This window comes from Antennarius striatus, chromosome 17 (assembly GCF_040054535.1).
Source record: "Antennarius striatus isolate MH-2024 chromosome 17, ASM4005453v1, whole genome shotgun sequence".
NCBI lineage: Eukaryota > Metazoa > Chordata > Actinopteri > Lophiiformes > Antennariidae > Antennarius > Antennarius striatus.
In genome coordinates this window covers 5039469-5054484 of record NC_090792.1, presented here as the reverse complement: position 1 = coordinate 5054484, position 15016 = coordinate 5039469, and the positions used below count along the sequence as shown (strand labels likewise).

Below are 15016 nucleotides of genomic sequence, written 5' to 3'. Positions count from 1 at the left end.
GGTCCTGTCTGAAGTTTCTTCCTCAATGAGGGAGTTTTTCCCCGCCACCATCGCTTATGCTTTATCTTATGCTTGATTGATTGATTGATTGATTGATAAAGTTTAGAATGTGGTAACACATTAATGAGGTCAGAACATTAAAGATGTTTTCTGTGTCTTGTGTGTTAAAAGAGACAATTTCCCTTAAATCTACTTGGACACATTTTTATGATTTATAGAATAATTCAAAGGTAAGATTTCATTCAAATCAACATAACTATAAACAACAACGAAAGTTACATTTCTGTCTGTACAAAATGTTGTCTTTGTATGCTTGTAACAAGATTCCTTTTGAAGTTTTGTATTTGCTGTCAGTGGGGCTTTGTGCTGCTGTAACTGCTTGTCTCAGCATATATAAATATTGCTATTGTGTGTTGAGGTAGAAGAGTGTTAGTTCAATCAAAAAAAAATAGCCTCTCAGTAGTTCTTGTTTCATTGCTGCTTGACAATGAATGCCATGCTGCCCCTTCAGTTTCTTCTCTCCAGCTTGTGTGCTTTATCTTTTGGCGGTAGATTTTTTTTGTTTCTGGTTTTCACTCTGACATTCTTGCAGAGCTTCACTGGGTGCTCTCTCCATTTTCATGTTCGGTCTTTTTTTATCCCAGCAATCAAAAATTGCTGGTGTGAAAATTAGTTGTCCGGAGCATAGCTGACAAACTTATACATTCTAGCTTTTATCAAACTCACCACAGAGAGTGGTCATAGTAGTTTGCTGTGTCTTTTGAATATTTTGACTTTTCTATGCATTTATTTTTTTAAAGTTGTTTTTATGGAAATATATCGTGTTCATACCCTTGGGATTAAAACAAGGAGGTTTTCTGTTGTTATGGAACCACTAATTTTTTCTAGAATATGTGTTGAAAACCATACTTACTAACATAACCACACATTTCAAACTCATCAACCATAATATCAAAACTAATATCACATCTTATTTTAATTTCAGCTTTTTCCTTCAGGGGTCGCCACACTGAAACAATTGCCTCCATCTAACCCAGGCTTCTGCATCCTCCTCTTTCACACCAACTACCTTCATGTGTCTACCACTACATCCATAAACCTTCTCTTTGGTCTTCCTCTAGGCCTCCTGCCTGGCAGTTTAAATGTCAGCATCCTTCTACCAATATATTCACTATCTCTCCTCTGGACATGTCCAAACCATCTCAGTCTGGCGTCTCTGACTTTGTCTCCAAAACCTCTAACATGGGCTGTCCCTCTGATGTATTCATTCCTGATCCTATCCTTCCTGGTCACTCTCAAAGTGAACCCCAGCATATCGCACACATTGCACCTGACACTTTCCTACACCCGTTCCATCCTGCCTGTATATGCTTCTTTCCCTCTTTTCTACACTCTCCATTGCTTTGGACTGTTGACCCTAAGTCAGTGGTTCTTAACCTGGGTTCGATCGAATCCAAGGGGTTCGGTGAGTCGGTCTCAGGGGTTCGGTGGAGACGGGGGTCAAGACAAAACACCCGACACATCGCTGTGTACGTTTGACACATCGTGTCAATTGGTGATGACACGCCCCCCTTAGCCATCACTGGCTGCAGGTGATCACGCTACATTGATTAGCCTGCCTGTGCTGCATCTGATTTTGCGCAATCAGTAGTCGATTTATGCCTGTCATGATGTTATGTCATCTGATTGTTTTCTTAATATTTTAATTCATAGTAACTGCGTTGAGCAAAAAAAGAAAGTGGTCGGACGAATACAAACTGAATTTACTTGTACTGTATAACGGAACGTGATGGGAGTAAGCGTTCTGCATTATTTGTAATGTCAAGTTTAGCAACTCTAGGCTCGCACTGGCAAAAATAAAGGAACACACTTCCTTAAGCTGCATGGAGAACAAAAGAAACAGACTTTGCTGTGAAAATGACATAAAAGTAGCACTTGCCAAAGTGAAGCCATGCATATCTGAACTGGTCTCTCAATAACAAGAACAGAAGTCACACTGATTTGCGGTTATGGCCTTTTCATGTGAGTTCATGCACTATCTTGGTTTTGTTCTTTGAAAAAGGTGAGATAAATGCACAATTCATTAAATACACCAGTAAAACATATACTTATGTCTTAAATTTGAAAAAAAAAAAATTTTTTTTTACTAAAGAAGGGTTCGGTGAGTGAGCATATGAAACCGGCAGTGTTCGGTACCTCCAACAAGGTTAAGAACCACTGCCCTAAATACTTAAAATCCTCCACCTTCTTGATCTCTTCTCCCTGTAACCTCACTCTTCCTCTTGGGTCCCTCTCATTCACACACATGTACTCTGTCTTACTGCGGATAACCTTCATTCCTCTCCTTTCCAGGACAAACACCTCTCTAGCTTCTCCTCCACCTCTTCCCTGCTCTCAATACAGATCACAATGTCATCTGCAAACATATTCCATGGAGATTCCTGTCTAACCTCGTCTGTCAGCCTGTCCATCACTACAGTGAGCAAGAAGGGGCTCAGAGCTGATCCCTGATGCAGTCCCACCTCCACCTTGAACTCTTCTGTTCAAGCACACCTCACCACTGTCTTACAGTCCTCATGCATGTCCCGCACCGCTCTAACATACTTCTCTGCCACTCCAGACTTCCTCATACAATACCACAGTTCCTCTCTGGGCACCCTGTCATAAGCTTTCTCCAGATCTACAAAAACACCAAAAACTAATATCAACATAAAATTAGGATATCAAAATAATACGGTATTGTGTTTGAGTTGTGCTCTGGAAATTCAACGTGAAAGCTGGACCAATGGAACCCAATCCTCCATTGTCCTCTCGTTGACTGTGGCCGTGGATCATAAAGTGCTGCAACTGGAGGATGACATGTAAAACTCTGTGTTGTGACTCTTTTTCTTGTTTATTTTTTGTGTAAATCATAAGCTTTATCTCCATCTGTCAAAAACACCTTTGGTCATAAAAACAATTCACCTGGTCCTTGTCATGGCTCAGAGAGAGACGCCCCAGTGGCAGGGAAAGGTACTGCCCTGTTGTTTTTTAGTGTGGTGTCAGGGCATGGGGTGAGGGAGTGAATTTGCTCTCTTCAGTTTCATCTGGTTTTGGTTGTAAATGTAAGAATTGGTCAAATGTTAGTTCCATACACTCCTAATCATCCCCTGCCTCTGATAATTAGTGAATCTTAATGCTTGAATCCAGCGTCATAATCCATCTGGGGGTACTTCAGGAGGATAATCAAGGCCTTTAATGGAATTCATTAATGCCACTTTCATATTCTAATGTCTATCCATTAGCGCTGCATTTGCAATGAACACATGATTTAGATAATAAAGAAAGTGTTTCCTAAGTAACTGAATATTAACCATAATCTAGATTCTGAGCCTTTTCCTCAGCCTAACAGAATATTATGTTTGTGATCATTAAACATGAAATTCAAACGGCAGAAGTCTACAAATTTGTTAAATTAACAAGGGGTCAATTTCCTGAAAGCTTGGTGTACTAATTTCTGCTGAATTATTTGTGTGCATTGCCAGCCACTTGTTGGGGCTTATTTGCTTGGTCCTCTTTTTGAGTAAAGATGGGTTTTTTGGAGAACACTTGATCAGTTAGCCTTTAACATCTTTAATGAATGGCCGAGAGAGGACTTTGACAGTTCAAATACATAATGAGAAGCTGCCTCCAAAAAGCCTCTTAAGATGAAACTGATCATCTGTTCAGCCACTCATTCCCTCTAGTTTAGAATCCTGACCATTAGTTTGAGGAACTGTGAAAGACAGTTAAGCTGATCTGCTATGCATTAGCATCATGTGACACAGTGGCTGCTGTAGGCTACATTCAGGAGGGCAGTCACACATGAGTAAAAGGAATCTTTTGATACGATTGATGTTGGGTTCAGTATTCAGATGCGAGGCACACAGTGTGGTGTGATGCAGCACAGTAGTATTCATAGCTAGCAGTAGATGATGTAGAGCACATGTGTCAAACTCATGGCCTGGGGACCAAATGTGGCCCACCACATTTTATGTGGCCCGCAAGAGCATAAAAGGTCAGAGCATCTGAAAATAGATAGGTCAAAAGTGTGCTGTGACCAAAAACTACATTTCCCACAATGCAGTAATTAATCCCATTTTCTATTTTAACAAGAAAGTTCTGAACAGGGTTAATGTCAGAACCTTGTGTTTGATGTTATTTGTCTTCATTCACTTCAATAGTTTGATCCTTGGTTGATGGAGTTCTGTGAGTTTCGTAACCTGACAAAATAAAAGAATTTATAGTAATCCCTCTTTACTCGCGGTTAATGTGTTCCAGGACCACCTGCAAAAAACGAAATTCCTCGCTATAGCGACCAAATATTTATTATTTATGGTAATTTAAACGTTTAGAAAACCAGTGACGTGCAGTGAGGTTCATGGCGGTGAGGCAACTACAGTCAAACCTTGGTTTTCGAATGCTTCTGTTCTCGACCAAATCGGTTTTCGACCAGAAAATCTGAGAATTTTACGTCTCTGAACTGGACCAAAATTCGGGCCGAGCGAACTCAAATGCCCAGGGTGCTTCCTCCGTAGCGCATTTGTGTTCAAAGTTCGATAGGATATCTTTTATTAAAATAAAACACTGTGTATTTCTACATTTCTACCCTTTTTTATTAATGGTAAACAGTATACAGTGCAGTTTATTGTGTAAACCGAAAGAAGCCGAGCGTACCTGAACACGACTCACTTGGGAGCCGAGCGAACTGCCCAGGATGCTTCCTCCGTAGCACATTCGTGTTCAAAGTTCGATAGGATATCTTTAATTAAAATAAAACGGTGTCTATTTCTACCCCTTTTTATGTATGGTAAACAGTATACAGTGCAGTTTATGGTGTAAAATAGTGAAAAGAAACTTTAAAAAGTTGTTTTTAATGGGAAAATAGTTTCGGATTTCGAACAACTCGCTTTTCGAACAGCCTTCTGGAACGGATTATGTTCGAAAACCGAGGGTTCACTGTACTTTAAATTCAGCTTTACGAGTGAAACAGTGGCGAATAAGCGAAGGATTATTGTATATTATAATAAAGATACAATCAAAAAATTTTCTGTGTAACTGTAATGTTTGTAACTTTTGTAAGTAATAAATGCAGAGTTATTTAACATTAAGGAGTAGTTACATTTATGCTACATTACATCGACTTACATTTACTTCCATCCATCCATCCATCTTCCACCGCTTATCCGTAGTCGGCTCGCGGGGGCAGCAGCTTCAATAGGGATCCCCAAACTTCCCTTTCCCCGGCCACATCCACCAGCTCTGACTGGGGGATCACAAGGCGTTCCCAGGCCAGTGTTGAGATATAATCCTTCCACCTGGTCCTGGGTCTGCCCCGAGGTCTCCTCCCAGCTGGACGTGCCAGAAACACCTCCCTAGGGAGGCGTCCCAGAGGCATCCGCGCCAGATGCCCAAACCACCTCAACTGACTTCTTTCCACGAAGCAAAGGAGCAGCTACTCTACTGTGAGCCCCTCGCGAACAGCAGTGTTTCTCACCTTATCTCTAAGGGAGACACCAGCTATTACATTTACTTATATTTATTAATTACATCTGGCCCTTTGAGGACAGCAGTTAGGCTAATGTGGCCCTCGGTGAAAATGAGTTTGACACCACTGATGTAGAGTACAAAGCTGACAACGTAGCTGCTTATTACGCATCTGTATATAAGTTCAGTTCCTCTGTGGATGTGGTTCAAGTCCTGCCACTCACTCCACTGTGTCCTCTTCACCACAGGTGGTCTTCTCCGCACCCTGTCCTCTTCTTCATCTTCACTGGACTCTCGTAACGGACCAGGGGTCCGATCACGTCCTCTTCCGAGACAGCGTGTTCCTGCCAGGTTACGAAGACAGCGTGCTTTCCAGAGTTCCAGGACCACGGCCTCACTTTCCCTCTGCTCGTCTCCTGATGCCTCTGCGCTCACTGCTGCAGGTCTGTAATGTCATATACTGAATTTAACTCCAGGAATCGTGATTGTTTAAGTCCTAAAACTCTCTGCTCTCCTCCCCAAGGCCTTCGAGGCAGACTCCCCTCAGCGGGTAGCTCTATGTACGTGGGCCCCGAGGTACGCCTGGGGGAAAGGGTGTTGGTGGTGGGTCAGAGAACTGGTGTAGTCCAGTTCTGTGGAAAGACTAGCTTTGCTCCAGGTCAGTTATTAAAATTTCTGTTCCCCCTACACAGATTTGACTGAAATCTTGATAAATGTGTACATTTGTGACACTTGCACCATTCAAATCATCTTCGTGTGGCTGATATTCATCAATTGTCGAGACTTAAAACAAACATCGTACTTGGCCAAAATGCTGGGAAACAAAGGAACAGAAAAAAAGTGCACATAGATATTCAAATGAGCTCTGAAGATTAGTTTGCAAACAATTACGTATAATTATGCACAATAGATAACAACATCAACCTTTTAGTGTCATAACTTTATGGCCTCATTAGCTGTTCAGAAGTATGACCAGGGAAAACCCTGAATCTAAACAGAATAAATATTTCATAGCAAACACTGTTACTGATTGATGAGGCAGTCAAGTAAATGGTTTACAGTTGATTGTAGGAATAATGTGCTTACCATACAAATATGTTTAATTTAAGGCCTTATACTTTGATGATGATGTATGAATAAAAATAAGTTCCATCTGGAAAATGTTCAGTCTTAATTGTGCTGACTTTGTGTCACTTTTAGTTGAAGGTAAAGAGTAAATGAAAACCCTTTAAACCCATGCTCGACCTTTCCTGTTTTAATAAATCATGATTATCCTTTGAAGACAGACAGAAATAACTCTAATTACTGCATTTGGTTTAGTGTTTATGTTAATGCTTATCTAAATAAATCCTGATGTTACCTAACATAAAGTTCAAGGCAAAAACTTAACTGTCATATTTAACCAAATAAATTATGACAGTTACATGGCTTATTAAAAGAATCAAATTACAGCAGCAATTTTCATTTGCTTAGAGTCCTGTTCTGGAAGAAATGATACACCTTTCAGACATAACATTTTGTTCACATTAAAACATTCACATTTTGCGCAGTGACATGTGCTGTTACTTGTGAGAGAGAATAAGTTCCTGTAACTCTTGGTTTGTAAAATTTCTATTTTTATTAGCATTTCTACTACCCATTAATTATCTAGTAGTAACAGCATTTAATGATTAATATCCATAAATAAAAAAAATCTTAATAAATGTCATTAAAATATGAATAAATCTGACTTAAAATTTACCTTATTTTTCATGTGGTTGTACACGTTTTCCAGGCTAATGGCTTTGTTTCTTGCTTTGACCTTTCTCAAAAAAAAAATCGCTTGTTTGTGTATTTGCATAAACTCGTCGATTGGCTGCATAGCTCATCGAACCTTATCGCATCTTTTTACTGGACACCTGTCACTCACTGATTTACAATGCAAAATGGTACAGAAACAACATGATTGGTCTAATTAATTAGATTAGGTCTTAGATATTACCTAATACGTTTGTATCGAATTTCATTTTGTGCGCTGCATACATTTTCTTGTGTGCTGAGAATGTGCGAGTAGCGCACAGCATAGAGTGAACACTGCACGTAAGTATTTTTTTCAGTACAAGACCTTGTCAGGTTCAAACAACCTAGAACATTTAAAACACACTCACAAAAAGGAGAAGACAACAGTTTATATTTTTTACTCGCGAGGAGAACGGACAGAGATGTGCTCAGTTACTGATCTCCAACCCGTTCTCGAAATGTCTCTGCTGAACCCTTTCCTTTATTCACTTGGGGCGTTCCCTGTTTACATTATTTTTCTAAGGGATGGGGGCAGAGAAACAACAGTAAAACAACACCTGTGGAATGATGCATTAAAGAGTTAATAATTCTTCTTTTTACGACATCCTCTACTTAAAAGAAAACAACCAGGCACATTCCTGACTAGCAGTTCAGAGGTCATGGCCTGCTCAAGGGACCTCTACTATCACTCCAGTGATCCCATTGCTACTGTTGTCTCCCTGAATAAATAACTCAATACACAGCAAATCACTTACAGACAGACATAAACATTTATATGGTCATGAGGTGTAATACAAAGAATAAAGGGATATGAAAGAGTAAATATGAGATAACGTATATGCATTATTCTAACAGACCTTACAACTCAAAGCTGTCTCTCCTGAACATTATTACAAATATTTTCCTACTGTGTAGGACTGTGGTTGGGCATCCGACTGGACAAGCCAAGCGGTAAGAATGATGGCTCAGTCGGAGGAGTGAGATACTTCAGCTGCCCACCAAAACATGGCGTCTTTGCTCCTCCAACTCGTGTTCAAAGGTGTGAGCCCGTCCTTTAAGGTTGTTTATAGATGTAGAAAATAATGATAATGCTTTTTTCCAGTTTTTTGCCAGCAGTTGGTTGAGAACTTTTCATCAAGGAATTGCAAGGATGTAGATTTTGAAAGAATTTACAAGATGTTTTAACACCCTGAGGTTGTATTTGTACCTCTCATCATTTCATCTGATGAGGTGAATGTGCAGCTTTGACACCTTTTCCCTTTGTTGGGTAAACCAAACATCCTTCCTAGTTGTGAATTAAAGGGCTCAGTTGTCTAACGTTAAGTCTGAGGCCATCGTCAAGCATCACTGATTTAAAGGGGAACCTGGTTGTGATCGTCTTGCCTTGAAATATAAAATATTATAAATATGTTATAAATATGTTTCAGTTGTCACACAACTGAAACCTTCACAGAACAGGGTTTATTTTAATACATATGTATATATCCTTTTTGGCGGCAGTGGCTCAGTGGTAGAGCGCGCAGTAGAGTGGGTCGTCCAATGATCTGAGATTGGCGGTTTGATTCCTGCTCCCGCCCAAAAAACACCCGGAGGTGAGCTGACAGTGGGAGGTGTCAGCTCACCTCCGTAGCACTGCCGAGGCGCCCTTGAGCAAGGCACCGCCCCCCTTACTAGTTGCTCATTTGGGGCGCAACAAGCAGGAGCTGCCCGCCACTCTACCTCCCTCTGCATGCGTACAGGCCCCCTGTGTGTGTGTGTTTGTTCAGGGCCTGTACAGACTAACATATGCATGTGATTAGATTTGAACTAAAGTGTGCTACTAATTTCCCTTCGGGGATTAATCGAGTATATAAAATACAAAAAAAATCTATATGTAAAAAAAAAAAAAAAAATGTCCCTCTCACCCTTGTGGGGTGGTATCTGTGTGTCATCCTCAAGCTCGGGTCCTCTACCAGAGGCCTGGGAGTCTGAAGGTTCTGCGCAGTATCTTAGCTGTTCCTAGGACTGCGCTCTTCTGGACTGAGGCTTCAGATGTTGTTCCAGGAATCTGCTGGAGCCAGTCTTCCAGTTTGGGGCTCCTACTACCACGGGGACCACATTAACCTTGACCTTCCACATCTGTTCCAGCTGTTCTTTCAACCCTTGGTACTTCTCAATCTTTTCATGTTCCTTCTTCCTGATGTTGGCGTCAGCTGGAATCACCACATCTATCACCACTGCTCTCTTCTGCTCTTTGTCCATCACAACTATGTCCGGTTTGTTAGCCAGCAGCTGTTTGTCGGTCTGGAAGCTGAAGTCCCACAGGATCTTAGCCTTGTCATTCTCAACCACCTTTGGTGGTATGTCCCATTGGGATTTGGGTACTTCTAGCCCATACCGGGTACAGATGTTCCTGTACACTATCACAGCTACTTGGTTGTGCCTTTTCATGTATGCTGAGCTGGTGAGCATCTTACACCCTGCTACCACATGCTGGACTGACTCTGGGGCTTCTTAACATAGCCTGCACCTTGGGTCAGATCTACTGTGGTAGATATTGGCCTCTATTGCTCTTGTACTTAGGGCCTGTTCTTGTGCTGCCATGATCAGTGCATCTGTGCTGTCTGTCAATCCAGCTTTATTCAGCCATTTCCGCTTAGTGTACAGCCTCAGGATGCTGGACTTGGGGTGAAACCCTCCATGCATGGTGAGGAGCTTTCTCGTCTTGATGTCTGTGGCTTCTATCTCCTCCTTTGGCCAGCTTATGATCCCAGCGGGGTATCTGATGACCGGCAGTGCATACATGTTGATGGCTCAGACCTTGTTCTTACCATTCAGCAGACTTCTCAGGACTTGCCTTACTCTCTGGAGGTTTTTGGCTGTGGATGACTTCCTTGCGGCCTCCTCATGATTGCCATTAGCCTGTGGGATTCCAAGGTATTTGTAGCTGTCCTTGATGTCTTCTATCCTGCCCCCTGGTAGGTCAACCCCTTCAGTTCTGATCATCTTGCCTCTTCTGGATACCATCCGGCCACATTTGTCTAATCCAAATGACATCCCTATGTCGTCGCTGTAGATCCTGGTGGTGTGGATCAGTGAGTCAATTTCTCGCTCATTCCTGGCATACAGCTTGATGTCATCCATGTAGAGGAGATGGCTGATTGTTGTCCTACTTCGGAATCGGTATCCGTAGCCGCTCTTTGTGAAGATTTGACTGAGGGGGTTCAGGCCTATGCAGAACAGCAGTGGTGATAGTGCATCCCCTTGGTATATGCCGCACTTGATGTTAACTTGGGCAATTGGCTTGGAGTTAGTCTCCAGGGTTGTCTTCCACTTCCCCATTGAGTTCTTGATGAAGGCTCTTAGTGTCCTGTTGATCTTATACAGTTCCAGACATTCCAGTATCCACGTGTGTGGCATTGAGTCGTAGGCTTTCTGGTAGTCAATCCAGGTGGTGCACAAGTTGGTCTGCCTATTCTTACAGTCTCTGTGTACTGCTCTGTCCACCAGTAGCTGGTGCTTGGCTCCCCTGGTGTTACTACCAACTCCTTTCTGTGCCCCGCTCATATATTGATCCATGTGCCTACTCATCTTAGCCGCCATGATGCCTGACAGGAGATTCCATGTTGTATTGAGACAGCTTATTGGCCGGTAGTTGGATGGGGTAGATCCCTTCTGTGGGTCTTTTAATGATCAGGACTGTCCTGCCTTCAGTCAACCATTCTGGGTGCGTCCCATCCCTTAGCAGCTGGTTCATCTGTGCTGCTAGACGCTCATGGAGTGCTGTCAGTTTCTTTAGCCAGTATGTATGGATCATATCCGGGCCCGGTGCTGACCAACTCTTCATCTTTGACACTCTTTCTTGGATGTCTGCCATTGAGATGGTTACTGGTTCTTGTTCTGGGAGGCAGCTGTGGTCAGTCCTCAGGTCCACTAGCCACTGGGCATCGGTGTTGTGTGATGCTTCTCTTTCCCATATCCCATATGCCCTTCCAGTATTTCTCCATATATATATATATAACACATATGTATATGTGTGTTTGTGACATGCACACCCATATTACACTTTGGCTGGATGTAAACAACAAATAATGACTTTGGTTGCTCACATGGACTTTTGATTTGTTAAGCTATAACCTGTCATAGAGGATTCTTTATTCTTTATCAGCAAGAAGAAGGTGAGGATGGTGAATGTGTGAATTGATTTCCTCAGAACGAGTTATCGTTAATATAGAAAGTGCTCAGATGGTCAGGTTTGAACTCTACGCTGGGGCGTTGCCTTGACGGATGTATCATGAAATTGTTATTTATGAAGATCATTTATTCCTGGATCCATGGTAACCATTGTCTGACATAAATATTCACAAACCTAGAGATTTACTTGCAGAGACAGTTTTGTTTTTACTTCTAATTTCCTGTTAGTGAATAACAACTACTGGCCTTTTTTATTGAATGGCACATTAATGATAATGAGTAGGCATATAATTTGTCATAACTGAATGAAAACCATTAGGATTTAGATGCAGTCTAAAATACTGAGTGATTTTATTGTAAAAGAGAGAGCTGCTGTCAGTTTTTGAAGGATTCCTGTTTAGCTGAACACAATGCAAATTTCTGCCTAGGTGTAATTAGTCTCTGCGTTTCTGTGCTGCTCGGGCTTCATTTCAAGCAGCTTCTGCATTCATTTTTCATTTATCCGTGTATTTATAGCTCCTTATATCTTCCTGTTGTTTTTTTTAAAACCATCTGCCTGTGTCTCCTATGAGATAAAAGCTGTTTTTTTTTCTTTTTTAAAGATAACCCTTTTTTTTTTGTCATCCTCTTTTCATGTCCTTGCCGCTTATTTTGGGGCACTTAGTGTGCTTGCTTGAGGAAACCCTCAATTTCTCCTTATTGCACTTGTTTCTCCTTTTCTGTCCCTGTTAGCAGCTATCACAACCCATTTGGAAAACAAACGTCTTTCTTTTGCTCATTTCTCGATATGCAGTGGCCTCTTCATAATGTCTTCCAGAGCAATAATGTTATTATAGGCTCAGCAGTTTCACAAAACAACAGTAGTTTGGACATGTTCTGTTGTGCATGCAGCCGAAATGGCTTTTTCTTTGTTGCTGTTAGCATTGTGGAAACAACCGTACAATTATTGTTGAACTGATTCGGGATATTTCCATATATTTTCCAAATAAAGAACTGATTAAAAATAGTGGTAAATCTGTGGATTATATGGAAAGTAAGATTTGGATAAACTGTTAATATAATTGGACTTTTTGCATCGTTAGATGCCTCATTGTGAAAACTAAGCTTGACATTACTAACGCGTCACCTTTTTGCTTCGTCCTACGGACTCCTAGGATCCACGGATCTGTGGACTGCCTCTCAGAGCTCACGTCCTCACGCCTCAGCCATTCTTTCAGTGGTGAGGTTTCTGACGTCCCTTTGACATTTGACTAAGTTTCAGCTGAAATGTGAATTTTAACTTCATTATGCCTCTTGTACTTAACATTCAGGGTCAATCTGTCGCAGTTTGAGCACATCATCTGCCATTGCCACACTGAAGGAAACAAGCAAAAAAGGTTCTGTAGCCAGGTATGCCTCTTTTTTTCACATAACTCCCATATTTCACCCTCGCAAGCTTTTCAGTATCATCTAGATGCCCTGCAGCTGTGATGGAATCAATAGTAATAGGAAGCAGTGGAATTAGTCAGCAGTTTCCTTTTTTAAATGGCTAATGTATGATTGTAACTGTAATGAGAGAAAATGAGGGATTGAACATCAATCTGTCAAACTGCCATGAATCTCCCATAAATTGTCATAAATCTTTTTTGTTTTTTTCCTTTCCATGCTTCCACATTTCATCTGAACATTAGAAACACTTCCAACCCTCAACGTCGTCGCTGGAGTACTCTCAGCGTTCCAAGTGGCGCAGCAGGGTCCAGCCCCTCCCCCGGTGCTGAGGGACAGGTCTTCCTCCATGTGGGCATGCAGGTCCTGCTCTGCAGCGCCAATGAGATGGCGTTCATCCGTTACCTGGGGACAGCTGACTTCGCCCCAGGCCTTTGGCTGGGTCTGGAACTACGGAGCCCCAAAGGCAAGAATGATGGATCCGTGGGCGACCGCCGCTACTTCACCTGTCGAGCTGGCCACGGCGTGCTGGTTCGTCCCAGCCGTGTGACCTACCGCGGCATCAATGGCTCTCGCCTAGTGAACGAAAACAGCTGAGGACAGTAGACGATGAATACGACATGTTTTGTCTTTCTGTTCCTGATCTATTCAAAGTGAAACTTTGAAGTTAACCATCTAGTTTGCTTTTGCATCACATAGTATTTTCTCATTTATAGAGTTGTCTTTGCTCCTCCAGAGGTGGCACGAGTTACAGCCATTGTAGACAGTTTCTACTATAAAGAAAACCGTTGAAGGTAAAGAAAGCACTTTATAGAACTTAATTATTTTTGGAAATTATCACTGCAGGGTAAGCAAAAAAATTAAAGAAACAAAGCAAAACACTGCACTGCATCTGATTGCACTAAAACATTTGACAGATCAGACATGATAGGGAGAAGGTATGGATATGCACACATGGTAACCTTTTTTTTTACCCAAAGATTTAGCCTTACTGCAAACCAAACATGCATGTAGCCATGTGAAGGAAGAGCACTTTGAAAAATGAGCAATTGATATACTTCCTGGTTCGTTTTGACATAGGGATAATTGAGAATTGAGTCAAAACTGGATACTTGACAAACAGGACTGATTCTAAATGTCATGAAGTGTTACCTCTATCAGCACAACATGCATGAGTCCTACTTAAATTGAAAGTATCTGCTTGGGACTCCATGAGATCATCAAATAATTCCTACCTTGCACCTTTCTTGTTATGATTCTCTTAGCTAGCAGCATGCTGTTCACATGTGTTGGGCAGTGATGATTGAAAGCCTGATTATAAATCTGACTCTTGTCGAAATCGGATTAATAAAATCTGAAGGGAACCACGTAGTTTGAAGAACACTGGATGTGTTCTTAAAATAGTCTTATTCATATAACGGTAACAAACGCTAATGAAAAGCTGTCAGGAATGACATGGATGTGGCATCATCATATTTGACACTCAATTACAGCATCTCGACACAGGAAATGAGCAGTCGTCAGGAAGTTTCATTGAGACGGTTTGCAATTTGATTGGAGCTGTCTGGACAACTCAGCAGAGAGCAAGCCATCGATTGTGTAGATGGAAAACAGGCCTGCTGTTCAGTAAAATACTCATGTACCATCCAATTAGGTTGTGTAGGCTGCAACTGTAGCAGCAGAATCTTGAATGGTCTTCGCATTGATCTGTTCTGTCAGGTTTTGTGTAGTTGTGTAGCAGTTCTGGTCAGAGCTCAAGATCAGGTGAATCGTCCAACGGCCTCATGCATAAGGAGTCTCTTCATATTCCTTTTTTATCAACACTGTATTCTTAAAAATAAATTCCCATTGCATTAAAGTGATCTTCCTTCATTGCTGAACCACATCTCATTTCTCTTTCATTTGATCTACTGTCCCAGTTGTGTTCCAGCATGACTAATTTCAAATTCGTCCGAATGTCTATGAAAGTATTTTGCTACTGTTTTGGTGGATAATTGTTTTTCCAAATAAAATTCTGGTTATGTAGATATGAATGTGTGGGTGTGGGTGTGGGCGGGTGGGTGGGACAGGGGCAAGGGGGGAGCATTTGGCATTTATAGCTAATGGAAAATATTTGTATAAAATATTCCAATTA

General features: G+C 41.5%; 1 protein-coding gene across 4 annotated transcripts in view; it reads left to right on the top strand.

Moving 5' to 3' along the window:
• Positions 1-14744, top strand: part of zgc:103755 (uncharacterized protein LOC449988 homolog) — a 48828-nt gene extending 34084 nt beyond the window's left edge. For 3 of the 4 annotated variants that reach the window (XM_068339329.1, XM_068339327.1, XM_068339328.1), the window contains 6 exons: positions 5754-5948; positions 6029-6163; positions 8200-8323; positions 12612-12676; positions 12768-12846; positions 13128-14744. In XM_068339329.1, coding sequence (XP_068195430.1) covers positions 5754-5948; positions 6029-6163; positions 8200-8323; positions 12612-12676; positions 12768-12846; positions 13128-13479 — 950 coding nt within the window. In that variant the 3' untranslated portion in view covers positions 13480-14744. The remainder of the gene's footprint in view (positions 1-5753; positions 5949-6028; positions 6164-8199; positions 8324-12611; positions 12677-12767; positions 12847-13127) is intronic. The other variant, XR_011038602.1, reaches the window with a different exon arrangement.
• Positions 14745-15016: the final 272 nt, after the last annotated feature.